A 26,647-nucleotide genomic window follows, 5' to 3' on the forward strand; every position below is an offset into this window, starting at 1 on the left:
CTAGGACTGGCAGGGCTGGGAACCCATTTTTCTTTACATGCAAAACTCAACTTCAGATACCAACCAATTTCACCTGAACTGACACCAGGCTAAGAGATGCAGAGTCTTTTGTTTACATAGAAATTGCATAAGCTTGCTGTGCAGCCTCCTGTGTAAGAATTTAATAAAATTCATCATTTCTAGCCCTCTGCATAAAATTGGGCTTAGCAAGAGGAGTTCATTCCATAAAAGGAAGTACCCTGTAGTGAAGAGATTTCTGAACAAGGCAGGAGAGCAGGTAGAGAATACCTACATCCAAGAAGCAACCATAGACGTATCTTCTTATTCCATCTATCTCCAACAAACAACGACAATGACGTACCACTGGCACACATAGATCTCTGCGTTCTTTCAGAATGCTGAAGAGCTCATGACAGTTAGAATGACAATGAGATTCTGGATCCACAGAGGGGCCAGGGTTTTCAGTACTTACATAGGATAAAGTGGTAACATTTAAAATGCATATCCCTGAAGGGATGAGCTACTAGAAAATTAATTATCCTCTCTTTGCCCCCCTCACAGCCTCTCTACATCATTTATTGTAGCTTTGGTGTCCCACTCCCACCACTAATTTTCTTTCTTGAGCTTTGTCCTCAATTTCTGTTGCTACAATGCAATATCAAGAGAAGGAAGAATGACACACATACATGCACACACACACACACACACACACACACACATGCATGGAAATCCTGAAAATGTTCCATTGATCTAGAGCAGAGAACTATGGATGTTGTTGGCATTGGAGGGACTGCAGTATGCTGAAAAGACACTACTCTCAAAGTCCTGTGGCCATGGTTCAAGACCCAGCTCTGCTACTTACTCACTGGGGACTCAGCCAGGCTCTTAACCTCCATGAGCTACAGTTACCTAATTTGCAAATGGAGATAACAGCCTCTGCACTACAGCCTCCCAGGGCTTGTTGTGTGGGTCAAAGGTGACAAACACTGTGCCATCTCTGTAAAGTACCAAATAAATGCATGGAATTTGTGTTATCCTTTTAGAACAATCTCTTAGCTTGTCACATTGAGGACCCTCTCCCCTTCAGGGACCTTTCCTCCATGACTGTCCTCTTCGAGTCATCTGGACACTGTCTGTCTTCCCTGTCACCTGTATCTGCAGGAAGATGCTTTATGATCGCTGTGTTCCTATGCCATTCCAGTAGCAATATCAATCTGCTTCTGCTCATTGTACAAACATTTGCTGAGTGCCTACTGTGCCTCAGACGGTGTGCTAAGTGCTGAGGTTGGATATAAATAAATTATGATTCTTACTGTTATCTAGGAATCGTTAACCTCAGAACATTTACCTACTCTCCAGCCAGGAAATTCATGCTGAATCTCAAATATACCCTTTCTGGTGTTAGGTTACACCTGTTCCCTAGTTCTGCAACATCTGTGTAATGTTTGTGTGTTGTTTATCTCTAGACCTCGTAAGCCCAAAGCTATTCTTTCCAAGTGGCATAGGATCGTATCTCCCCAATCACTAGCATTTCTCCGAACTAAAAAATGTGGGTGATATCATTTTAATTCTTCCTCTTTCCAGGTATGAGGATGAATGCTTTCAGTTTCCTGTGGACACCGCCTCTCCGGCACCTCTGGATCTTTGCAGATAGGCCCACGGTCACCCTGGCTGCACTGTTTAGCGGGGATGGGAGTCACTCCTGCCTGTGCTTGTGCCTCCAGCTTCTCCCACTTTAGCTCCTGCTCTGCAGGGCTGCCAGGCTGATTTTCCCCCCAACTAATCCGACCCCACAGCAGTGCCTCCCCCTTGCTCCGGATTTCCTCCACACTGAGGTGTGCAGCCTAGATCACATTATCACATGCTCACACGGTGCCTGAACTGATCCCCTCAGTGGCTGAGATGTACCTCGGGTATCAGTGACACAATTTTAACGAAGGCAGCTTCTGTTCTCAATGAGAAGGATTTGGAAATTAGTTCACTCAGATATGTGGCAAAGGCTGCCTTCTACAACACGAAAGGGCAGGCAGGAAGGTTGGTGGCAGAGTGTCTCTCAGGCGCTCCCATGGCAGGAGGGATAAAGCTGAGTCCCGTAGGCGTGCACTCCCTTCTGCTGATGGCATCTGGTTGGCAGAAGGAATGAGATACCCACTTTCTCAAATGGACAGAAGATACATAAACACCTTTTTGTTTTTATAAACAGACAAGCGGCAGCTCGGAAATTTTTCTGTTTTTCTCATTGCAAAATCAATACCCATCAGCAGTTTGAAATTAAAGGTGAGATAAGGCCTCAGTTTTATACATGCCTTATTGTCTTCCAAAAGCTTTCTACTCAGTCAGATAAATTTTCTTTAAGAGGATTAGGAAACTTTCATTATCTTTATCTAACCTGAACTAACACTATGTCTGAAAAATTAATCTATAGACTGGACAAAAGCCAGTGGCTGCTGGGAGAAGAACTCTGGGGCTTATTTCTAATTGAGCAGTGGGGTCTCTACTACCACCCTCTAGTAATTCAACTGTCTTCCAAAGAAAGAGCAAGTCACTGTATCACTAAGCAAGAGGAAATAATTCAGCTTTCTGACCTCCTTCTCTGTGGCCTCTCAGTAAAGTTACAAACCAGCCTGCCAAGGATCCCAAGAGAATGTCCTCCCCAAGAGAAGATCTTCCCCAAGAGAAGCTTCTCCCCAAGAGAACGTCATCATCAAGAGAAGCTCCTCCCCAAGAGAAGATCCTCCCCAAGGGAACGTCCTCCCCAAAGGAATGTCATCCCCAAAAGAAGATCTTCCCCAAGAGAACGTCCTCCCCAAGAGAACATCATCCCCAAGAGAAGATCTTCCCCAAGAGAACGTCCTCCCCAAGAGAACATCATCCCCAAGAGAAGATCTTCCCCAAGAGAATGTCCTCCCCAAAGGAACGTCATCCCCAAAAGAAGATCTTCCCCAAGAGAAGCTCCTCTCCAAGAGAACATCATCCCCAAGAGATGCTCCTCCCCAAGAGAAGCTCCTCCCCAAAAGAACATCGTCCCCTCCCATCCCCACCCATCCTGACTGCCTCTGGACTTCCCAGGCCACCTCAGAGGGCTGGAGCCAGAGAGTAGCTTGGCCTGGAATGTGGAGACTGAGGAGCTGACCTCTGAAATAGATGCCATGCTGTCCTTAGACTTCTTCTGACCTGAAGCTTGGAGGTCCACAGGGAGACCCCACAGGCTGCCACATCCCACCCAAGGGATCACTCAGCATGTGTTATGGAGAACATCCTTCTCTGTCACTCGGCCCCCAGCCCATTATGTTGTGCATTGACTTTGATTTGCTGACATCATCTGTCTTAGTTCTTGAAAAGGGATAGGCTTGCTCGGCTTGAGTCTGTTTCTCTACAGTGCCTGACAGTTCTTTTCTATTTCAGTGCCACATTTCCTGAATTTGAAATAACTTTGCTGTCAAGGCCACAGAGGTGCCACTGAGGTGTCACTTCCGATGCCGAGAATGTCAGCTCCTCTGGAACCAAGCCCAGGTGCAGGCAGGTGGGGTAGTGAGAGCTCACAGTCTTTTGTTTTCTACGCCCTCAGAAACATTCAGCAGATAGCCCAGCTCATCTCCGATGACTGATCTCACCAAGTGCCTCTGTCGTCCTCTGAGGAGAAGTATCAGATGTGACAGTTGTCTTGATCTCCAGATGGCAGGCAGTCTTGTCGCTCCAGAGCTGTGGGTGGACGTGTATGGAGAGTGGAAACCCGCAGCGTCTGTAGATGTCTGTTGGATGGCGCGTGTGAACGCTGGAAGCACGCGAGGAGGGGAGCAGGGCTTGGAGGCTGGGCAGGAGCAAAGCTTCAGGCAGCATGGCAGTGCCAGGGACTGCTGGGGAACAGCAGTGGTAGCAGACAGCTCTCTGGCCCCACACATGCCATTACAAATGGCTACAGATGCAGGCCTGGCTGCTTGCACCAAAAGGAAAGAATCGGCAACCTGAATCATACAAGTGACTGAAGCATGAATAGACAGCCCCCATGCAACCTCTCTCTAGGAAACCAATTGAAATGAGCAACATCGTGGTCTTTTTTTGTTTGTTTGTTTGTTTTTTAAATCAGAGATGAGGAATCTATCTTAGCTAAGCAAGGATGCCATACACATTTCACAAACTAAAAAAAAAAAAAATTCTGTTGAATCTATGACAGATGGGATCTGATAAAAGGCAGATGCTAAAGACTAAATCACACATAGGAACCCTTTCTGAGAGCTCACTGTGTTTCCTCAAGATATCTGCAAACGAGGATCTGAAAGAAGTCCACCTGAACCTTTCATTTGGTGCAGGAAGGATGCGTCACTGGGTGACGGAACTAATGTGCTTAAAACTTCATTCCTGCCATGAGCCAACACCTGACAGAAATTGCTTTACATGGTGATGATAGTTGGGGTCAAGTTCAAAATAAGTTCATTTGGATTGCTGCCTTGCTTTAAAATGGTTCTCAAATTCTCGGAACTGCTATCTGCATGTGTTTTTAACTCTTAATATTTAATATCTGAGAATCTGACATTTCTTCAGCCCCATTTTTGAGGTGTAATATGAAATTTAAATTAAAAACTATTTTAAAATGCACGTGTGACACAATTCCTGGGCTATCCCGATTCAAATTTTTAAAGCAGAATGGAAGAAGATGCTAAGTCTTCCTTTCTCCTTCCCCCTTTTTAAAATTGTCTGAATTTATTACTAACATTAACCTGCAGTTATCATTCTGACTTATATCCCTCTTGGATCTGGACTTCGCTGTCTGGCTATGAGAGAGTGTTTAAACACAGCAGCAATGCCAGGAAGGACCTGCCTAAACAGCACTCAGAGACCCCTCCAGACCATGCATGACCAACAACTGTGCGAAAACAGTCACGTCACATAGTTTCTCACTGGCATTATTAGTCGTTTATTATGAAATAAGCCTATAAGAGAATTAAAAGGCATTGAGAGTAGTACCGTATTTATCTATGTTTGAATGTATCTCACTCCAGCTCCAGAGTGCTAAGTAACTTACGAGAGCTCAACCAGTGTATGTTACACAACTTATTGATGAGAACAGAAGGACTAGAGATAACATTTAGAAACTTTGGGAAGATGTTCAGCACTTAGTTAAGTACCCATTCGATGGGAAACATTCCAAGACATACAGTCAAACTCTGGATTCAGTAGAGAAAGATGACTTTTGTGTCTTCACACACAAGTAGAACAAACACCAACACTGTTCTTCCCCTCCATCACTGACGGGAATGGCAACCCCAGATCCAGTTGGGACTTACCTTGCACTATTAGATGAACCCGGGATGTTTTGGGATGATTGTCTGTCTGCACAGAGCAGGTGTATGGACCTTCGTCATACACATCCACATTTTGGATCATGATGCTGTACTGGGTTGGTGTATTGACCAGGATGATCACTCGAGGGTCTATGGACCACTTGTCATTCCCAGCGTAGAGGATGGTGCTGCGGTTTAGCCAGGCCACCCGAGTTACCCGGTCATCTATGGTACACCTGCAGTGAGGCAGGGAGTGGTGGAGGGAGGAAGAAGGGAAAGACAGAGAGTGGAGAGATTATATAATATGGTAAATATGACGTTGCATTTTGAGGAGTAATTGAAACAACATAACACAGTGCTGAAAGGAAACAATTATTGATGAAACTTCCTAAATATAAACTAAAAGTGACCAGAATCATCTTGAAGAACTGACAATACAAAATCATTTCTATTTGATTTCGAGACATATTATGTATTTTTGCCATCCGTTTGCTTTCCCTGTTATTTTCTTCCCCATAGGCTTATATGAAAATTAGTTTATGTTTCTTGAGCACATTTACCGCCTTGGGGAAGAAGTGACCCAGGGGCACATGGGAGAGAGAGTGGATAAGTATTTCAAATAGGTCACAGATAATCCACAAAGCAAATACTTAACTTGTAGTTAATCAAAAATTGAACATATTTACCTCCAGACCTCCCTGGTGTTGATAATCTCCTTATATGCCTAAGCAGCCGAAAGCCTGCAAACTACAATTTATAACATGGGTTGGTAAAATTCACCTTAGAAGGCCAACACTTTTTGAGGAAGTCAAAACTGCATCTTAGGACTTCAGGAGAGGAAAGAAGAAAATTATCAGCAGAATCCCTGTTCCTCATACACTCCCTGTCCCATTGGGAGAGAGAACAAGGCTATTATCAAAACAGGGAACTGTGCAACACCTCCCACCTACTCTCCTTAACAATTTGAAGCTATGAACACAGACGAGGCCTGTGTGTCGGTGTGGATGACCTGCGGGCTGTCAGGCCTGATACTGGACTGAAAGTGCTGGGCGTCTGCCCATGTGCCCAGGAACTGAGGACGTGGGAATAGAAGCATGAGGAAACAGACTGCTTTCTAAATGTGGATGCGCACCCATCACTCCATGCTGCATATAGGAATGCACAAGGACAACCAGCCTTGCCAATGTCCTGGCAGAGAGAGGAGGGACGTGAGTCCAGCACCTGCAGGTGAGGATAACACAGGGAATAGGCATGGCCCTCCCTCACTGGATCTGACCTAACACTTGGGTGGCAGCAGTGATCCTTCAGGCAGGTCTCAGGAGATGGAAGGACCCCAGAGACACTGGCCACGGTGGAGAGGTCAGGACCTGGCCAAGTGACTGGTCTCACCTGTCCTGTGTGGCTCAGGGTCTCCAAGCACCAGAACCATGGCCGTCTGGAACGGGGAAAGCACCTGATCTAGGGCAGTCCTCTCCCTGGTTGGTAGGAAGAATAAAAGCAATACCAGCTTCTGGTCACCCAGGCCTTTTTATGAGCTGGCCCATCTGCCCCTCAGCCGCTGAGAAGTTGGGTAGGGAGGGTGTTAGGCACTCTCACAATATTGTAGGAAGAGATTGTTCTTTTCTAAATAAGCATGTGAACAATACAAGGTGAATAATACATGTAAATAACACTAAGATGATACAGGCCCATCTAACCATTCACTCCTCACCAACGCCCAGCACCCAATGGTGACTTGCTAGCAACCTGTCATATCTCAGTCTACATCTTACTCCTTGTACACATGCATGAACTTGTATGAAGCTTGTGTTGATTTGCTTTCACCTGAAATAGAATCATACTCTAATATTCCAATGAAACTATTTCTTTTTATTTGACCACAGGCATCCCTTGCACACCAGCAGTTACAGACCTCAATCTGCATGCTTTCTAGGTAAGCGAGTTTCCAGGGCCCAACTGCATTCACCAGTGGGACCTGATAATTTAGGTACCATTGAATGATTCTTTCCCATCATTATAGAAATGTCATTGGTATAAAGAAAAAAAATGAAGTCATGTTATCTCCTCCACATCGTGAGGCATCTTGCTTCTTTTCCTGTTGCTTTCTTACTTCCAGAGCATTTTTCTATTTCCCTTATGAAGATCTAACGGATCGTAAGCCCTAATGGATCCTCCCTGCTCCCCACTTTCAAAGGTTTTTCTTGGGGAAAAAATATGATAAATTTATTCACTCTCAGTTGCAAATGACTGATAAGGGCAAATGTGCAACCTTTCCTAAGGATAGGTGAATTTTCATAAAGGAGAAATCCCTGTTTGAAGAGCTCCTCCTAAAGAAAGTTCAAATAGCAGAATTCCAAAAATCAGCACGCCTGGAAGTGATGCTAAATTGAGACAGAGCGAAGGGTGTGATGTTCCAGTCACTTCTAGTTGTGTGGTCTTCTAGTCACCACACAACCCAAGTGACTAAGTGCAAACAAATATTCTTGCTTTAATTCTGCTCAGTTATGTAACCCCTTGCACATTTTTAAGTTCCCATGAAAAATTGTGAGCTACAATTGAAAAGGATGAATTTTTTGCCTTTTAGAACATATTCACATTTAAAAATTTTTTAAGTCACAAAATTCCTGTGTGTGTGTATATTTGTTCAGTAGAATTTAAATATCACAGTGATTAATACTTATGATTATCTGCTTTCAAAATTCAGGAACTAACTCTTTTTCTAAGTCATAACATGTGCATTGTTCCTTTTATAACTGGAACTTGTTTTTCCATTATATATCTTCTGCAGAAAAATGTATTTTATGCTTGAAGGTCTTTTATTGATCGTCTACCATATTTATTTGCAACCAAAAATACATAGAGATTGAAATTTAAATTTCTTTTATGTCCTATGACCATAAAACTTTAAGCAATAATATATTTCTTAAATGAATGATCATTACAAATATAAAATTGATAGAACATAAATATATAGCACATTTTGTTAAGTAATAATTAAACATGAAAATGCAAAATTACTAGAAATACAGCTTTTAATTAGATGGAGAAGCCCCTTTTTTAAATGCCGTAGGTAAATATTACTCACTGCTAGAATGAGATGGAGTTCAGGATCAATTCTATTCCTACTTTTGCTTTTAGAGAAACCTTGTTCACATAAGAAGATGGAAATGAAAATTGCGCATAGCAATGCCACTCAATTATTTGAATGCTTTCCAAGATATATGCCAAAAATCACATAGTAATATAGCTTCAAAGATAATTTTAATGATCTCGCAGCTGACAAATCAATTAATTCCTCTTTCAATTTCTTTTAACGCAATGAATTGGAAAATACCTGACACGCAAAGGGGTTTATAACCCAGTATTAAATTCATTCAATTTCTCAGTATCTGGAAAGTATATGATACCATTTTACCAGGCCTTATCAAATGACTATAAAAAGATGTTATTCTTTTACTGGAAGTGCCTTGTTTAATCCAATACACTCAGAAATGTTGGGAAAATACAAATACTGTTTATTTTAATATGCTAAATCACAGTGCCCTCTGTTCGAACATGTCTCATCTGCAAGTTCTAATTCAAAATGGAGAATGCACTAGCTTTGCCATGAATCTATTCCTGATGCAATCAGGTGCCATTGCCTTTAGTGCCCTGCTTTGCTTCTGTGGGCGTCTCCTTCAAGACTGATACCCTGCTCCATGACAGTCGGGTGATGGAGGTGACAAAGAAAGCCAAAGAGGGTTATCTCCTGGACGATGTGTGAAGTGGGAGCTGTCAGAAGGGAGACACAGAATTACACTGCAACCTCAGGCACTTACTCAAGCAGATCAACTTTAGGGAATTTGAGATCTTTGAAGTGCATTTCCTGAATCCTATCATTGTCCTTGTATAGGACCAATCACTTCAGGATGAGGGTGCATAGAACCACTGCAAATGGCCACGGGCTTGAGTAAGGGTGGACTTTGAAATAGGTCAATCCAGAACTACTCTCTGGGCCAGAACACACTCTCAGTGCCCTGGCCACACAGCCCTTGGAAAGCCTGTGTGTCCCTTGGGTAATCCTGCCCCTGGTAAGTGGCCATGATCCGGCGTACTTGCTCTTGGACCTGGGCCTCCTTATGGGCCTGGAGTACAAACAGAAAAGAATAACTGAGAAAAAGCCATCTCTCTAAATGGGCAAAGATGGTTCACAAGTTTGTATGGTTCTCAGAACCTAACAACAGAGAAACCGAGTGAAACAATGAAGTCAGTTGAGGAAAGTTATTTTCCTCATGATGTTGCCGTGCTTCAAAAGAAAATGTAGTTTCATGGCTTCGTGCTTTCTTCCGTCACCATAGGACTCTTCCATGGTCCCCTGAGCAGCAGGAAAGAGAACTCAGGGAAGGACTTAAAAAGTTGGCTTGAGCGCTCTTCTAAACTCAGGCTCCTTCCCTGCTGTCTGTGGCCACGTCCTGGACTCTCATTAACAAGAAGCACAGAGGGGAACACTTTTGATGTTAAATAAGGGGGAGCCAAGAGGCAAGTTGAGGAAGGTTAATGACAACTTTCTGATCTCTTGGAAATTATTTCAGATATTTAAAATTCTTACATTCCAAGCTAACCCTACCTACTGATCCTTGATAAAACAGAACTCATTACAACTACATCACAAGTAACCTTTAAAATTATATATTGCTTGTACTGCACCAGGCATAGTTGTAAGAACTTTCAATGTATCAAATCATTCTATCCTCATAACTACCCTTTGAGATGTGTTCTATTAATATTATATCCACATTTTACAGATGAGGAACCTGAGGCACAGGTAGGAAAAAAGGAAAGCTATCTGGAAGACACTTGTACACATTCTTAACCTCTAGCCATGTGTGAGGAAAGAAGGTGTAAATGAGAGTCTAGAAGAGCAAAGAAACGCCTGACAGACATCAGAAGGCAGAGATCTTTCTGAATATGTACCGTAGGGCTAAGAATCAGGGTTGTTGTGTTTTGTTTTCAGAGGAAGAGGTGCACTTAGGGAAATCCATGCCTTAAAGCGGTGGTTTTCAACCTTTACTGTGCATCAAAAACAGATTGCTGAAGCCAGCCCCCAAAGAGCTTTTGGTTCATGGAGCCGGAGAGACAAAGAATGTGCATTTTCAACAAGTTCTGGATGTTGATACTGAGGCTCTGGGGACTCCTCTTGGAAAACCACTCACTGCCTTAAAGAAACCAGGCAAGTGACAGTTTGGAATTTTAATCAAAATAATCACTGAAAATTAAAATCAATCGGCTTTAACTTTTTTGTGTTCTTTACTTTTGTTTTTAAATTTTGTCTTTGAAAATACAAAAAAAAAAAAAAAAAGTGCCGCGATTCATTCAACAGATATCAAGTGAGTGCCTAAGGTGCATGAGATAACTTCCTAGGAGCTGACAACACAGTAGGAACAGGCCGACAAAGCTCCTGCCCCATGAAACTACACCTAGTGAGAGACAAAGAAAACATGTATGTCTAGATATATTTGTTTCAGAATGATACCTGGATAAAAATAAAAGAAGGTAAGGAATGGAGAGTGTATCATGGGAACTGTGAATATATTTGGAACAGAATTCTCAAGAAATGCCCTTCCATGGCCTCATGCCAGATGTTGAATGGTTGAATGTTTATAACTCTAGAGTTGGGTGCGATAAGATGCATGTCTGAAAATTATGTCTAACTTTAAAATGAAATTCTCGTCTCACATACAGGCACAGATAGCTGCAGGAACATTTAAGTGATCTGGGTAGTTGGAGAATAAGTCTTTTAAATCAGCCTCACAAATGGTGTCCTCATATATTGATGACTTTGTACGTGTTCAAAGAATTGATAATTGATATTTTGATAAACGGAGAGTTAACTAGAAAATGCCTTTACGGTTCCTCCTTTGTTACGGTAATAATACCTAAAACAGGGTGCATACCTTTGTGTTTTAATTAGTAGACAATGGCAAATGTAGTTAAATCTCTAATTCAGATTCCATTCTCTTTGTAATATACGGATAATACCAAAGATCCTAGACTCTTCATAGAGCTTACATCACTGAATTTAATTATTTATACTCTTATGTGTTAAACTATAAATGTCACATGGATAGTAACCACATTCAGTATCACCAGCACCTCCCAGCCTCTACCCAGGAGCTAGTAGGTCATCAATACATATTTATAATGACAAAAGGTGTAAGACAATGTTTTTCAAATGGGCATCAAAAGAACCCACATAAGGAGACATATATGTGGGGACATATATGTGTCTTTCTGCAGGATATCTGAATCTATATCTTTATCTGTATCTACCCACACACAGACACACATAGAGTCCATGGGCTCTTCATGTATATTTTTCAATCTAGTGTTTTCATTTCTGTTATAATTGGGAGATGTATAATATAAACATATGCTAGATGTGGTATGACAACAATGAAATTTAAATGTTCAGATTTGCTTCTGTGTTCACCACACTGGCACATTGAGAACTCCTTGCATCATCTCAGCCTAATGACAAAAATACAGAGGAGATTGGCTTTGTCAGTGATGCCTTCCTACCAGCAAAAGCTGAATGATGCGGGCTTGACTGTAGTAATGAAGGTTCCCAGGCACTGGAATGAACCACTGTGGAAGGAGAACTTCATTATCACAGGATGTGCATGGAACTTAGAAGGGCAGGCCTTACAGCAGTCAGTGCCACATTCACATTGCAACTTGGGATTTAATGTTTTGGGCTTTTTTGTTGTTTTTTTGTTTTTTTCGAGACGGAGTCTCACTCTGTGGCCCAGGCTGGAGTGCAGTGACGCGATCTCGGCTCACTGCAAACTCCACCTCCTGAGTTCACCCCATTCTCCTGCCTCAGCCTCCCTAGTAGCTGGGACTACAGGCGTCCCCCACCACGCCTGGCTAATTTTTTTGTATTTTTAGTAGAGACGGGGTTTCACTGTGTTAGCCAGGATGGCCTCGATCTCCTGACCTCGTGATCTGCCTGCCTTGGCCTCCCAAAGTGGATTTAATTCTAATAAAACATCATCTGGCCGGGCGCGGTGGCTCAAGCCTGTAATCCCAGCACTTTGGGAGGCCGAGGCGGGCGGATCACGAGGTCAGGAGATCGAGACCACGGTGAAACCCCATCTCTACTAAAAATACAAACAATTAGCCGGGCGTGGTGGCGGGCACCTGTAGTCCCAGCTACTCAGGAGGCTGAGGCAGGAGAATGGCGTGAACCCGGGAGGCGGAGCTTGCAGTGAGCCGAGATTGCGCCACTGCACTCCAGCCTGGGTGACGGAGTGAGACTCTGTCTCAAAAAAAAAAAAAAAAAATCATCTGTTCCATTAAGTTAATGTTCCAAGTTTAAATTTTAGTGGCTATATATGTGCATAACTTATAATTTCAGAAGTTACAGTCATATAAGAGTGTAAGCTTAAGGCATTTATACCTAGTTTTATGATTGCACATATATAAAGTTTTTTTAAATAATTACCATTGGAAATCCATGAAAATCTTGTCTCTCTTCCCATCCTTGACCCCTGCTTTTAAAGTGGTCTTCTATAGAGTACTCAATTTCAGAAATGCTGGGTGGAATTTTAAAGCCCGAAATGCATTTCTCTGAATTTACTTTTTTAATACATTCCCCCATATTATCTTGTAACTTTTTGGTTTTCCTTTTATCATTTGCTTTTTTCATAAATTGAGAGTTAATTGAATTTTTGCTAAGAAAAACCTGACTATGTATCAAAATATATTAATAATGCCAATCCAAAAACTGGGAGGAAGACCTTGCTTTAATAAACTCATAAACGAATGATAAATAATTTTTTAAGGGAAAGAAGAACAGGCAAGCCAAAATGAAATACTTTTAGATCAACTCCCAAGGTATTCTAAATTGCAAAAGCTGTTCTCCCAGCAGGCGTTAACTACTCATTTATTTCCTGAGTTACAAATAGAGCCAACTTTAGAGCATCAACAAGGACCCTAAATGATGTAAGGGAAAACTTTATGATTCAGATAGTTGGAAATGCAACGAGAGTCATAACTCTGCTAGAGCTAACATTTGCTGATAAGGTATTGGTTGAAAATGTATCTGAAAGCCTCTGCAGAAAAGTGGTGAGGAATAAGAGCTACTTCAGGGGAGTACAGCACAAAAATATTTCGGTAGTGCAAGGGGTTGACTTTGAAGTCTGACATAACCTGACATCTGCAGCTCGCTGGAAGATTGGAAGACAGTGCCACACTAACACCAGCTGGAGGGGAGATGTCACATTAATACATAGGAAGGGTGCATGCCCACGTGTGTGTGCATGTGTATGTATGCGTGGAGGAGGAGGGGAGGTTATGCAGAGAAAACACACTAATGCCTTCAACGTGAGGGCCTGCAACATGAAGACACAGAGCAGTGGAAACACAACCAAGGGAGGTTACGGGCTTTCCTGAAAACGGCATCACCTGAGGCAGAAAATCAGCCGCTGGATGATAATGTGCTGTAATTTCAGCCATGCCTGATGATAGACGAGTCCACCAGAAATTGCTCATGTGTCCAGACGCAAGCAAGGGGAACCTCTGGTCCCCACAAGCACAGTGAGCGCTCTACCTGAATGCAGAGAGCAATTTCCCACACCACGCAAGTGAGGCAACGGTGCTGACGGCAGCTCAGAACACAGTATCTGACGCCGGGAAGGAAAATGAAAGGAGTGATTTGTATGGAAAGATGGCTCCACAAAGAGGCAGAAATTGCTTACAACTACAAAAGAGGGGTTAAACTGCTTGGCTGTGGGAGGAGAGAGGAGGAGAATTCCTGTCTTGGTAACAGAAATAAAGCGTAGGGTAGTGAAACATAATTATAAAAAGTAAGGGTGGGCAGAAAGGCCAGAGAAAGCTCTCTGAACAAAATAATGAATGATTGAGCTAGTTTCTTCCCAGGCTCCAAGTCACTCTATAAATCCACAGGGTGTGTTGAGGAGATCACATTATTAGTTTCCCAAGAAGAGGTAGGCAAGGTTGAAATAAAAATAACAACAAAAAACATCTGAAAAGGCAATACCTGCTTTCAAGGTCCTTATGATCTCACACAAATGATAGAACACAAGAGTATTACAAAGGCACCCTATCACATTCATGGATACAATAAAAAGTATACATCTGTCCATTTGTTTAACAAATATTTAGTAAGCACCTGCTACGGACCAGACACTGTGTCAGGCCTTATAAATAGAATATTTAGAAGAGATGCCCCATCTCAACCTACGTGAAGCTCGCCGCTTTGAGGTAGCAATATGCAATAAACAAAGTCACAGAACACGGATACACGAGTACGAGCAGAGTTAGGATGGTGCCTTAGTCCATTGCCATCACCATAAAGCTGATAATTTATAAAGAAAAGAGGTTTACATGGCTCACGGCTCTGCAGGCTGTAGAGGAAGCATGGTGCCACCATCTGCTTCTGGTGAGGGCCTCAGGAAGCTTCCAATCATAGCAGAAGGGAAAGGGGAGCTGGTATCACATGGCAAAAGAGGGAGCAAGAAAGACGGGGAGGAGATGCCAGGCTCTTGAACAACTAGCTCTCTTGTGATCTAACAGAGCCAGAAATCATTCCTCATTCATTACTGCCGGGAGGCCACCATATCATTCATGAGGAATCCACCCCCATGACCTAAACACCTCCCACCAAGCCCCACTCCAATCTTGGAGTTCACATTTCTAGATGAGGTTTGGAGAGAATACACATCCACACCATATCAGATGGTCATGTAGTGGGGTGGCACGGGCAAGCCCTTACTCACACATGCAGACTAGAGACTGGGCCACTCTGAAGAATTAACATAATTATTAGATTAACAGACAAATATCTAAAGCTGATGATAACTCAGAAGAAAAACTAGGTACAAGTGTTGGGTACTGATAGCATCTTAGATAGAAGGCAGGGCAGGCATGTGGGGTCTGGGATTGAGGTTGACTCAGGTAAGGAATGGAGTGGAAGCCAGTGTAGTCCAAGCGAGATAGACAAGGACATGGGTTGTTGTTCCACAGGGCTGCGGAGATGGACATCTCTATGGTAAAATGTCTGCATAGGTTTAAGTATAGGCATGTATTTATGAGAATAGGCTGGACTTCCTTTGGAGAATAGATTGTAGCAGGGCCAGAGGCAGAAAGAATAGTGAAGGGACTATTGCATCCCTATAGATGTGAGAGTACAGTCACATGATGAAAGGGTCTGCAGCTTAAGGAAGAGCTTGAGGGAGCTAGAGTGAAGGAAGGAGTCATCAGAGAATCAGGCATGAGATGTTGATGAAATGTTTGCAGCCAACACTTTAACGAACTTTGATGGTAAAGTGGAGTGGGGAAAAGACGCAGAGGTAGGGGCAATTAGGTTCTTCAAAGGGCTTTTGTTTTGCTTTTTTGTTGTTGCTTATTTGTTTTAAGAGTAGGAACACTTGGGAACTAATTAATTCATTTTGCAAATATTTACTGAATACCTATTGGGTGCTGGGATGTTTCTAACTTTTGTTATCACCTGTGCATCGTAATTCACTAAATCTGAGTAGGGACCATAGTCTGCATTTCCAACAAGCCCACATGCTGAGGACTTAATGAACTTTGAGTAGCCTGATTTTAGGCAGTAGAAACAAAACTGCATGAGACAAGGACCAGGCCTTCTTACATTGCAGTATGTAAGTATATATACTAATGAGAATGGTCTTATCAATGGGAGAAAGTGCTAATGCAAGAGAAAGGGGACAACTGTCAGAGAAAGGTTACAAGGAAAGTTGCATAGAACCAGTGCAAATGGCCACAGGCTTGAGTAAGGGTGGACTTTGAAATAGGTCAATCCAAAACTACTCTCTGGGCCAGAACACACTCTCAGTGCCCTGGCCACATAGCCCTTGGAAAGCCTGTGTGTCCCTTGGGTAATCCTGCCCCTGGTGAGTGGCCATGATCTGGTGTACTTGCTCCTGGACCTGGGCCTCCTTATGGGCCTGGAGTTCAAACAGAAAAGAGTAACTGAGTAAAAGCCATCTCTCTAAATGGGCAAAGAAAACATTAGATATAAAGTACATGAAGGAAAGATGCTCCATCTGCTCTATCATAAGAGAAGAAAAAATAAGAGAAACCTGGGTGGCTTTGTAGATTCAGCTATGGGAAAGCCAGCAGGCAATCGAGTGATGGTTTCTGTTTTCTCCAAAGTAGAAGACCAAGTTATCAGTTGAAGGTAAGTGGGAGAACAGAAGAAAGGGAATGAAGGATGCAAAAAAGTGAAATAACTATTGCTGAAAATGACATCAAAATTACGAGGGAACTATAGTGGGACTTATAGGCTGTGTTGAGGTCCCATTTGTAGTTGGTGATCAAGAATTTGTAGTGACAATATTCTGCTAGCTTTGAGGATATTCTCCAGCAATGCCCAGCTTCAGGCATAGAGAATGTAGATGACGGGTTCATCCTGTGTTGGAGTACACCAGGTGAGCAACAGGGAGGAAGGCAAGGATTACAGGAATTAAAAAATATAGAATAAGAATAGTGAAGATATGAGGGGCTGACACATACAGAGAATGTGGTAGGCTCAATACATTAGAAGTCTTAATAAAGTCCTTGAGCAAATCAGCTGGAATGAAAGAGATTGTACATGATGAAAAGTTGAAATAACTGTTGAACGAGCAATAGTCACCCTTGTCAATGATGGGGGGTGTGAACTAACTTAGAGGCCAGTTGGGTCTTCTAAGTTCATATTGACAATATCAAGAATGATGATGAGAGCTTTATGAGCTTTTGCGAAATGTATAAATCGAGCATTGTAGAGATAATATTAATATATTGTGGTGTTCAGGAGAAGGCCTGTCATTGGACAGATGTGGGCTCTGCCACTTACTAACAAAGGGCACTAAGATAAGCATTTTGTTTAACGTTTCAGAATCTTCATTTGTGCATCTGTGAAGTGGGATGAACGTATTTTCCTCATGGCATTACACAATGCTATTATGAGGACTGAAGAAAGTGATGCGTGTTGAGAATAGGAATTATACTTGGTAAACAGTGCCTGCTCTATTACTACGAGCTCTATTGCCTCATCTGGACAAATATAATTCAAGCTCTATGATCTGAGAGTGCGTGTGAGTTTAACCAAGTGATACTGAATCCATTCACATATCCTTTTCCAAGGAGTTCTGATGCCTTCTACTTCTGTATTTTCAAATCTATAAAAATGGATATTGATGTGGTGTTAATCAGAAATAACATGAAATTTATGTTTTTAGCATTACTAGCTAATCTATCTAGGGCCATTCCAGTCTACCTATAGATTCTCGCACTTCTAGTAACATTTTCTGTTTTTTTCAGAAATGTCTTACTCTCCAGAAGTGTTCTATACTCAACCTGTGTAGAATTCTGCAGCAGGATTTCAGTTCCCTCTGAGGTTTATTTTCTCAGCTATAGCCACTGAGACAACTTTAACTTTTTATTTTGATCAGGCGTTTTTCACAGTGTGTTGACACAGTGGTTGATGGGCTGATTTCTAGATTGATGTCCTGTGGTTGGTGAAATGCTGTATTTCTAAAAATACATAATTGGGAGATCAGTCAACACAATTGTGCACACCTGAAACAGAATTTGGTTGGCCCACAGGCCCCAATAGCTTAGGCACCAGCGTCCTTTTCTTGGGCAGCTTCAGTGTATAAACAGGACACCACTCAGTCTAGAAGAACCATTCTCAAGCAGATTGAGGCATTCCTGAAGTCAGATGCAAACCATGTCAGTGCTGAAGGAGATGAGGGACATGGAGTGATGGAAATCAGACCACAGGTGAGTGGGTTAAGGAGCTTCAGAGAAACATGTCCAATTCCACAAGGAGACATTCACTGCACAGATACTGCCAGGCACTATGGAAAAGGGAAAATTATTCTAAGGGTATTACTCCCAACCCAAGGTGACACCATTAGCTAGTGAAGAAGTTTTTTAGAGTCAGTAATGGGGCTGCATCTTAGGAAAGATGAGTAAGCACAGATTTTAGCAAATGGTATCTCCACAGAAAAATGTACTGAGCAAGCTGTTAGGGTATTGTCATGTCTTCTTTTAGAGTCACAGTCTGGCTGTGGGACACCTTTAAGTCCACCTTCTTCCATCGTGACTCACTTAAATAGTGGTGCTACAGTACAAGGCAAAGCCATTTCTGAAGCAATGAGCTTTTGGGTATAGAAGAAAAGTGTCTTTTAAGGCAAGAATGATAAAAAGTATCTTCTTTCCCAATATCCAGCCCCATTTTCCTTCTTTCCCAATATCCAGCCCCTCTGATCATCAGCAATGGTTTGGAATTCCACATAAAGTTGTAAAAGGCAATGAAGGCATAGCACTCACATCTGCCTGCTTGTTATATAGAGCCTTTTAGGGAGCTGCCCACTGACTAGTCAGGGATGCCTTAAGAAGCCATCCAGAACAATTCTTGTTATTTATTTGTCATCTGGCTCTGACTCTGCTCTCCCTTCCTCCACATCCTGAACAGCTTTAAAATTCAGCCTCCCAATTTGTTCATTATACTTGGCAAAGAAGTGAGCAAGATGAAATTAAAATGTTTCGCAAGCACACACCATTTTAATTCCATTCAATAGATTATCCTGACATATTTACTCATGACCATGTCTGTCTCAGTATCATCCATGGAAAAGTATAAATTAAAATTTTAAATTAAAAGCAGAGAGTCTGGGGAGCTTGATATCTTTTTGAAGAATGGCGCAAGTCAGCCACAGGCGCCCGCGCAAATATCGTGGGAGCAAAGACTTCAGCAGTGCAGAAATTATAGCCCACAGATTTCCCTACAAATGCCTTCCTACATATAATGTACGGGATCACAGAATCCCAAAGACGGGCAAGACCACAAAGGCCATTCTTCTTTCTCCAGAATTGTGCATAAACAAACCTCCTCCCCTTTTTGGTTCAAATGAAACTCACCCAGAACTGTTAAAGGACTGATTTATTTATGAAACCAAAAAAAAAATACTGAAAATTGATTTTCTTTTATTCTGTCCATAAAATTTCTGTGTAGCATATGGGGTAAGATAATAAATATTTTAATAAGAAGTATATGAGTTCCAGTCACATGTCGATAATTTACTAAACTCTCGATCCTCTGTGAGTATCAGTTTTCTCATTTGGAAATAATATTTGTAAAAAAGAAAAACAACAACTATAGATTGTAGTGAATATGCAAAGAAACTATTCTTTTTAGCACTGTTGTCACACTTCTGGAGCATAGTGAAAAGTCAATAAATGTTTGCTATTATATTTACATAATTACTTACAACTAAAGAGTAACAATACCCCTCATGTTATAATGATTTTAACTTTTCCTAGTGTTCATCTCTCCATCTACGCATACATCAGTTTTGCAGTTTGGAAAATTAAGTAGAACATCCATCTCTTCCCGTCACAACCCAAAGACTGTGCTGCCTCAAGTTTAGAAGACAGAAATTGTGTGTTTTCAGGTGACTGTGGCTTAATGGCCAACTAGTAGGCCAGTAACTTTGCTTGATTCATCCTGTGCCATCCTGAACAGATTACACATCTGAACAAAACCTTATTTGAGTTTTTAAAAATAAAACTCTCATGAAATAGACAGATGGGCAGAGACAGATGGCGGAGAAGGGATGGGAGGTGAAGTCTTCACCGTTCCTACAGCATTGCTCCTGTAGAATGTCAACTCTGCCTGTTTAAAAATATATACTATATATTTTTAATAAGCCAATCATCTTTTCCAGAATAGTGGCTTATTTTTTACGGATTATGTGAACTGTCTCTTTTAAAAACTAAAATAGAAGGCAGGCAAAACTCTTTCCTTGGGCCACGAAAAGCCCAGAGAGATATTCCCTGGAGGCAATAAAGCCACAGGGTTAACTTGCAAATGTTTCCAGTTCAGGCCCCAAGAGTTGCTGCTTTTAATTTGTGTCACCTAGAAATCAGCACCACCAGATTGCTAATATGGGAAGAAGAGGGTATTCTTAGCTGCTGGGACTCTCTGAATTGCTCCAAGGCATCCAAAAGAACAGGGAGTCTGACCCGAAGGTAACCTGAATTTCTCCAGCCTTCTCCATTTTACTCATATGTATGAAATGGCACTCAACATGTGGGCAAAACACTAAGAAAGACTGAGCTTGTGGGGCTCTCTGTAGAGGAGGATCCTTCCACAGAAACTTGTAACTGAGAGGGTTTAAGAAGCTCTGGCATGAAAACCCAAATTTTCATTATAAGTAGGGAAAGTTGAGTTTCCTTATCATGGATTTTAAATAAATAAGTTCAGAAAGAAAGGTAAAGAAGGAGAGAGAAAAGGAAGAAAAAATGAGAAAAAAGAAAAAGAGAAGAAATAAATCTTTAGAAATGCGTATGTAGAAAATGTATAATTTACTCTGTACTTTACAGCCAATACACCACCTTAATTGTGTTCTACTCAGGTGACTATTGAAATTATTATGCACTTCCTCAGCACACTGACTACAGATTCCTGTTATTCTGTAATGATTCTTTTGTAACACTTCCCTATTTGGCACTCAACAGATCTGCTGTCTGTGCTCTTATAACTTGACCTCACATTGCCCTTGCCATCAGTCCACCCTGGGTCTCTCATTCTTCTTTTCCTGTTCACACCTCGACTAGCACAAGTCCTACTTAGGCCACAGGTATAAAGAGAAGGGTCCCCTTCTACTCAAATTAACTGTGGGAAAGCAAAGCACAGCCTGGTTAAGCCCTCGGGGATTCCAGCAGAGTGGAGAATTACTCCTGTCTCAGTTCATTATAATGAATAATAAAGAAATACTTACATGTGCTTTTTGGTAAATTATTCATCTTGTGCACTGAAGAATCAGGGCAGTAATACGTAATGGAGACAACTAGTGCATTTGGGGTCCTAAAGTACTCAATCTAAAGCATTTTCAAAGACCATCTCCTACCTTCATTAAGCACTGAAGTAGTTGCGGATCTTGGAAAGAAGAGGCTTAAATCAAACACTTCCATCTCCCTCCTTGCTCTCTGTGTGTGGCTCCCTGTAAAGCTGATGCTATTTATAACATATTTGTTATTTTAGCATAGCTCCAAGTCACTTGAAGCAACCTGAAAATCTCAGCAGGGCCGCCACTTTGCTGTCTGCAGCCATCATCAGGAGGTAATTAAGAGAGCGAGAATTGTTTCCAAACCAATAAAGCTCTTCCAGGACCCTCTATTATCCCCATATTCACCCAGCCCCAACCCCTCTCTATTAACAGGAGATCCGTTGATTCCTGTAGGAGACAACGTATTTAGCTTGGTTCTTCACTGCTTCCTACTTGATTTCATTGTACTGTCATTTGTTCATGCTTAGAGACCAACATATTGAGATGTTTTGAAAACCATCACTGATTGTTGTAATATCACCTTCATTCCAGGGTAAATGAACATGAGGAATGAAATATTTTGGGGCTTCAGATTTTGCTTCTCTAAGAAATAGAGACTTTGTTCTTCTTAGGCCTTCATTTGTCAAGCTTAAAAAAAAAATCCGAACGCCATTTGACCTGTTGATACTTCTAAGTCATCAATGCATATTAGCAATAAGGTTAATGCTACACACCTTATTTGGTACAGTTTGCACAAGATGCTTGCCCCAAATGAGGTCTGGCACCATTCTCTGATGAGTGGTATCGTCCTTCCTGACACAGCACAGTTAATGTCCACTCATGACTTCGTCTTGTCCTTAGAACACATGGGTGAAGATCAGAGCTGACGTTCATGAGCAAAACCAAACCAAACATAAAATGCATTATGATGATGATGATGATGATGGTGATGATGATGATGGTGATGATGATTGTGATGGTGGTGCAAACAGAGAAAAACAGATCACAGAGAGATGGAAATGGGTGGGCCATTGGGCATCAGATACGAGGAAAGTGTCTCTACGACTGTCCTCAAAACCCAAGGGAGAAACCAACTGAGAGGACTATTTTCAGGAGTAAGAATCAAGAAGCTAAGCAAGTGTTTTCGATGCTGTCACTGATGACCAAAAGGCAGTATTGAGCTCATCAACTGCACCCAGGTTGATTAGCTGTATTTATGCTCTGATAGGGTTGGAGCAAGGTTGGGAGGTGGAAAAAAGCCCTATTTTGAAAGGGGTCAGTGGCTCCTCAGAGTTTGGGGAGAAAGCACTTTCTGTTTTGGTCACTGAGTATTGGAAACTACACTTCTGACAGGAAGAAACACGTATCTGTAACCATTTATAACTCCACAGGGAGAATTTTTCCACCCATTTTTTCTCACCTTATGATGACTTGTCAAAACAGCAATCATAAATTTTCTCAGAAGCAGAACTGGGGCCAAAAACTGAATAGCAACTAGACAGCATGAATCCAAAGGGTAGTGGTCTCTGCCACTCCATGAGCTCCACTCTATCCCATCCCTTCCTTCCCTTTTCTCTCCTAACCCACTATTAGCAATTTACCCCGAGGCCTTCCTACATCTGTACTACCCTGGTTCTACCTTTTTCCAATTGACCAGTACTATGAAAATGTATATTGAAAGCATATAGGCAGTGTATGTTTGAAGAGGCTCTTCAAAGTGTTTAGATAAAGCAGACAAGCTCTGACAAAGCTAGCTAATAAACCAGGCCAGGAGGTTTTCCTTGAAGGCGGCTAATTAAGAACAAAGCAAACGTACACTAACATTCTCCTCTAGGCACCGTGTTCACCTCAGAAGAAATTTTACTATAAATCCAGAAAAGAAAACTTAGCATCACAGCAAAGAAGACTAGTCGAAGCAGAGAGAAGTAGAGAGGCTTGCAGTTTTGCTGTGGGTGGAAGGGGCATCCAGGGAAAGGAAATCCAAAGCCTCTGAAACAGGAAGCATTTAAATCTTCAGGAAGCTAAGCCAAGCTCAACAGATGGCAGGAGCGGAAACCTGGCCTTACCATTGAAGGCTGAACTTTTTGGCAGGGTGAACAGCCCCAGTGAATAATCAGATTTATTTTGTGTTGTATTTTTTAAGTGGAAAGTTCGACTTGATCTCTTGACAAAAGAAAATGTCACCCAAAGTCTATGTGTACACTCCAAGAAACCCAAGGTGGGGTGGCGCTTGCCTTATAAAATTAAATTAATTCAAAGACAACTTTTGGTGACTTTGAGGGTGGTGATAATGGCTGCTTTTCAATTAAAGTTTATTACATTCTTAAGATCATAATACTTCTGAGTACAATTTTTCACATTATATAAGTGATTCAGGAAGCTTATGAAAAGGAGTATATTAAACCAACACAGAGCTCACTCTAAGGTGGAACAGGTAGGGTATTTGAAAGACCTTCTCATTGCTGAGTTGCGATATCCCTTTCTAAGGCACATCCACTGGTTCTAGTTCTTCCTTGTAGCAGAACTAAATCCAGTGCTTCTTCTTCATGGCAGTCCTTCATGAAGATGAAGAAAACTAATTATCCACTCTAAGTAATGTCATTTTGTGAATAAGCTTTTCCACTTACCATTTTTAAATCAGCTACTATTCATATGTTCCTTGTTCACATGAGTAAATTTCCCTGTGACATTAAATAGAATATCCTACAGAAAGAGAGGCCATCTAGACAGGCGAGTCACATTAGGAAGCAACTAGAAGGTGCAATTCAGTGGTTCGGATTTTGCCATGCCTAGAAGTATGACAGCCCATATATATGTATGCGTGTGTGTGTGTGTGTGTGTGTGTATATAACTTTATATATATAACTTTATATATATACAGCTTTATATATACATATATCTTTCATTGTGAATTTAGATAAAAATGAACTTATCTGCATATATAAAAAATTTCACTTTTATTTACAAAAATCTTGGAGACACAACCCCTCACACACAATGACACAATGTATAGCTCTTAATTACACCCTCACCTCCCCTTTCTTATCCAGGAACACAAACATTTCTATTCAAAATTGTATTTAAGCTTGTAATATGAGCAATTAGGTAAGAAATGATATAAAAGGCATCCAGTTTGGAAAGAAACAATTAAAAATATGTCTTTGCAAATGAAATATCTTATGTATAGAAAATCATAAGGAATCCACCAAAATAAGAAAACACAAGTAGAATGAATAAACAAATTCAGCAAGATTGCGGAACACAAGATCAATATATAAAAATTAAGTGTGTTTCTATACCTTAGCAATGAAAAATCTGAAAATGAAATTAAGACATCAATTTCATTTACAATACAATCAAAATGAATAAAATATTTTAAACTACTTTTTACAAAAGAATTACAAAGCTTATGCTCTGAAAACAAAAATGCTGAAATAAATTTTAAAAACCTAAGTATTAATAAATGGAAAATAGCCAATGCTCATGAATTGGACAATTTAATATTGTAAAGATGGCAATATTTCCCAAATTGTTCTGCAGAGTCGATGCAGTCTTTATCAACATTTCAGCTGGCTTCTTTGCCGAAATTGACACGCTGATTATAATATTTACGTAGAAATTCAAGAGACTCAGAACAGCCACACAATCTTGTAAAAGGGGAAAAAGTTGGAGGAATCACACTTTCCAGTGTTAAAGCTTTACTAAAAAGCTACAGCAATTAAGAGAGTGTAGCACTGGCATAAAGATAAACATACAGATCAATGGAATAGAATTGAGAATTCAGAAATAAACTCTTACATTTAGATTTGGTTGATTTTTGACAATAGTGCCAAGGCCATTGAATAGGGGAAATAATAGTATTTTAAAGAAATGGTACTGGGACAACTGGATATCCACACACAATCGAATACAGCTGGACCTCTGTTTCATATCACATACAAAAAATAACTCAATATCTATCAAAACCCTAAAGGTAAAAGTTACAACTCTCTTAGAAGAAAACATAGACCTAGTCTTTGGGACCTTGGATTAAGCAATGGTTTCTTATATATAACACCAAAAGTATAAGCAACAAATAAAACAATTGATAAATTGGATTTCATAAAAATTAACAACTTTTGTATTTCAAAGAGCACCAGTGAGAAAGTAAAAAGAAAATCTACAGAATGAGATAAAATATTTGCAAATTATATATTTGATAAGTGACTTGTTTCTTGAATATATAACTTACACTTGCAACTCAAGAACAACAAAAAATCCAGACAACCCAATTTAAAACAAAATTATCTGAATAGATATTTCTCAAAGATATATAAATGGCCAATAAGCACATGGAAATAAGCTAATATTATTAATCGCTAGTGATACATAAATCAAAGCCATAATAAAATACCATTTTAGGCCCACTAGAGCAGCTATAATAAGAAAAAAAGAAAGGAAGAAAACAGACAAGAAAAAGAAAAAAGAAAGAAAGAGAAAAAAGAAAATAACTAGGGAGCAAGGCAAGGATGTCTCTTTGTAGCACTACTTTTCAACACTGTACTAAACAGCCTGGCTAATGCATTAAGACAAGAAAAAAAGCAAACTGAGAAGAAAGAAACAAAACCGTCTTTGTTCACATATCACATTTGATACAATCATCTATGTAGAAAATATGAAATAAATGACCAAAAATCCTTCCTGGACTAATAAGCAATTATAGCAAGGTTGCAGGATACAAAGTTAGTATATAAAAGTGAATCACTTTCATACATGCCCCCAAGAAACACGTGGAGACTGAAGTTAAAAACACAGTACCATTGACATTAGTGCTCCCAAAATGAAATACTTAGGTATAAATATAGCAAAGTATGTGCAAGATTGATAGAAGAAAAACTATGAAACTGATGAACAAAATGAAAGATGAACCAAGTAAGTGAAGAGGCGTTCCATGTTCACAGACGGGAAGACCCAATATTGTCAAGATTTCAGTTCTTCTGAACTTTAGCTCTAGATTCAATGGAATTCCAATTAAAATCCCTGAAAGCTAAGAAAGTTATTCTGTGGATATTGAGACACTGATTCTAAAGTTTATGTGGACAGGAAAAAGGCCCAGAATAACCAACACAATATTGGAGTAAAATAATAAAGTTGGAGAACTGACAGTACCTGGCTTCAAGAATTACTATAAAGCTACACTAATCAAGACAGCATGTATTATTGGCCAAAGAATAGACTACAAATAAATGGGACAGAATAGAGAGCTTCCAAAGAGATCTGTCTTCAGAGAGTCTACTGATCTTTTACAAAGGAGCAAAGACAATATAATTAAGATCGTCTTTTCAACAAATGCAACTGGTACAGCTTGATGTCCACATGAAAAACAAAAAAGAAAAAGAATCTAGACACAGAGCTTACACTTGTTAAAAAAATTAACTCAAAATGGAAAACAGATAAAACAAAAAATTCTAAATCTCCTGGATAAAAACAGGAGAAAATCTCGATAAACTTGGGTTTGGCAATGACTTTTTTAGATAAAAC

The 26,647-nt window shown here is 40.7% G+C and overlaps 1 protein-coding gene across 9 annotated transcripts in view; it reads right to left on the reverse strand.

Annotated features, from left to right (window-relative positions):
* The window catches only part of OPCML (opioid binding protein/cell adhesion molecule like), a 1,146,349-nt gene that overhangs the window by 230,164 nt on the left and 889,538 nt on the right, over window positions 1-26,647 (reverse strand). For 8 of the 9 annotated variants that reach the window (XM_063635683.1, XM_055273810.2, XM_055273809.2 and 5 more), the window contains one exon: window positions 5,286-5,518. In XM_063635683.1, the coding sequence (XP_063491753.1) occupies window positions 5,286-5,518 (233 nt within the window). The remainder of the gene's footprint in view (window positions 1-5,285; window positions 5,519-26,647) is intronic. The other variant, XM_063635684.1, reaches the window with a different exon arrangement.

Source organism: Symphalangus syndactylus, chromosome 3 (assembly GCF_028878055.3).
Source record: "Symphalangus syndactylus isolate Jambi chromosome 3, NHGRI_mSymSyn1-v2.1_pri, whole genome shotgun sequence".
Taxonomy (NCBI): domain Eukaryota; kingdom Metazoa; phylum Chordata; class Mammalia; order Primates; family Hylobatidae; genus Symphalangus; species Symphalangus syndactylus.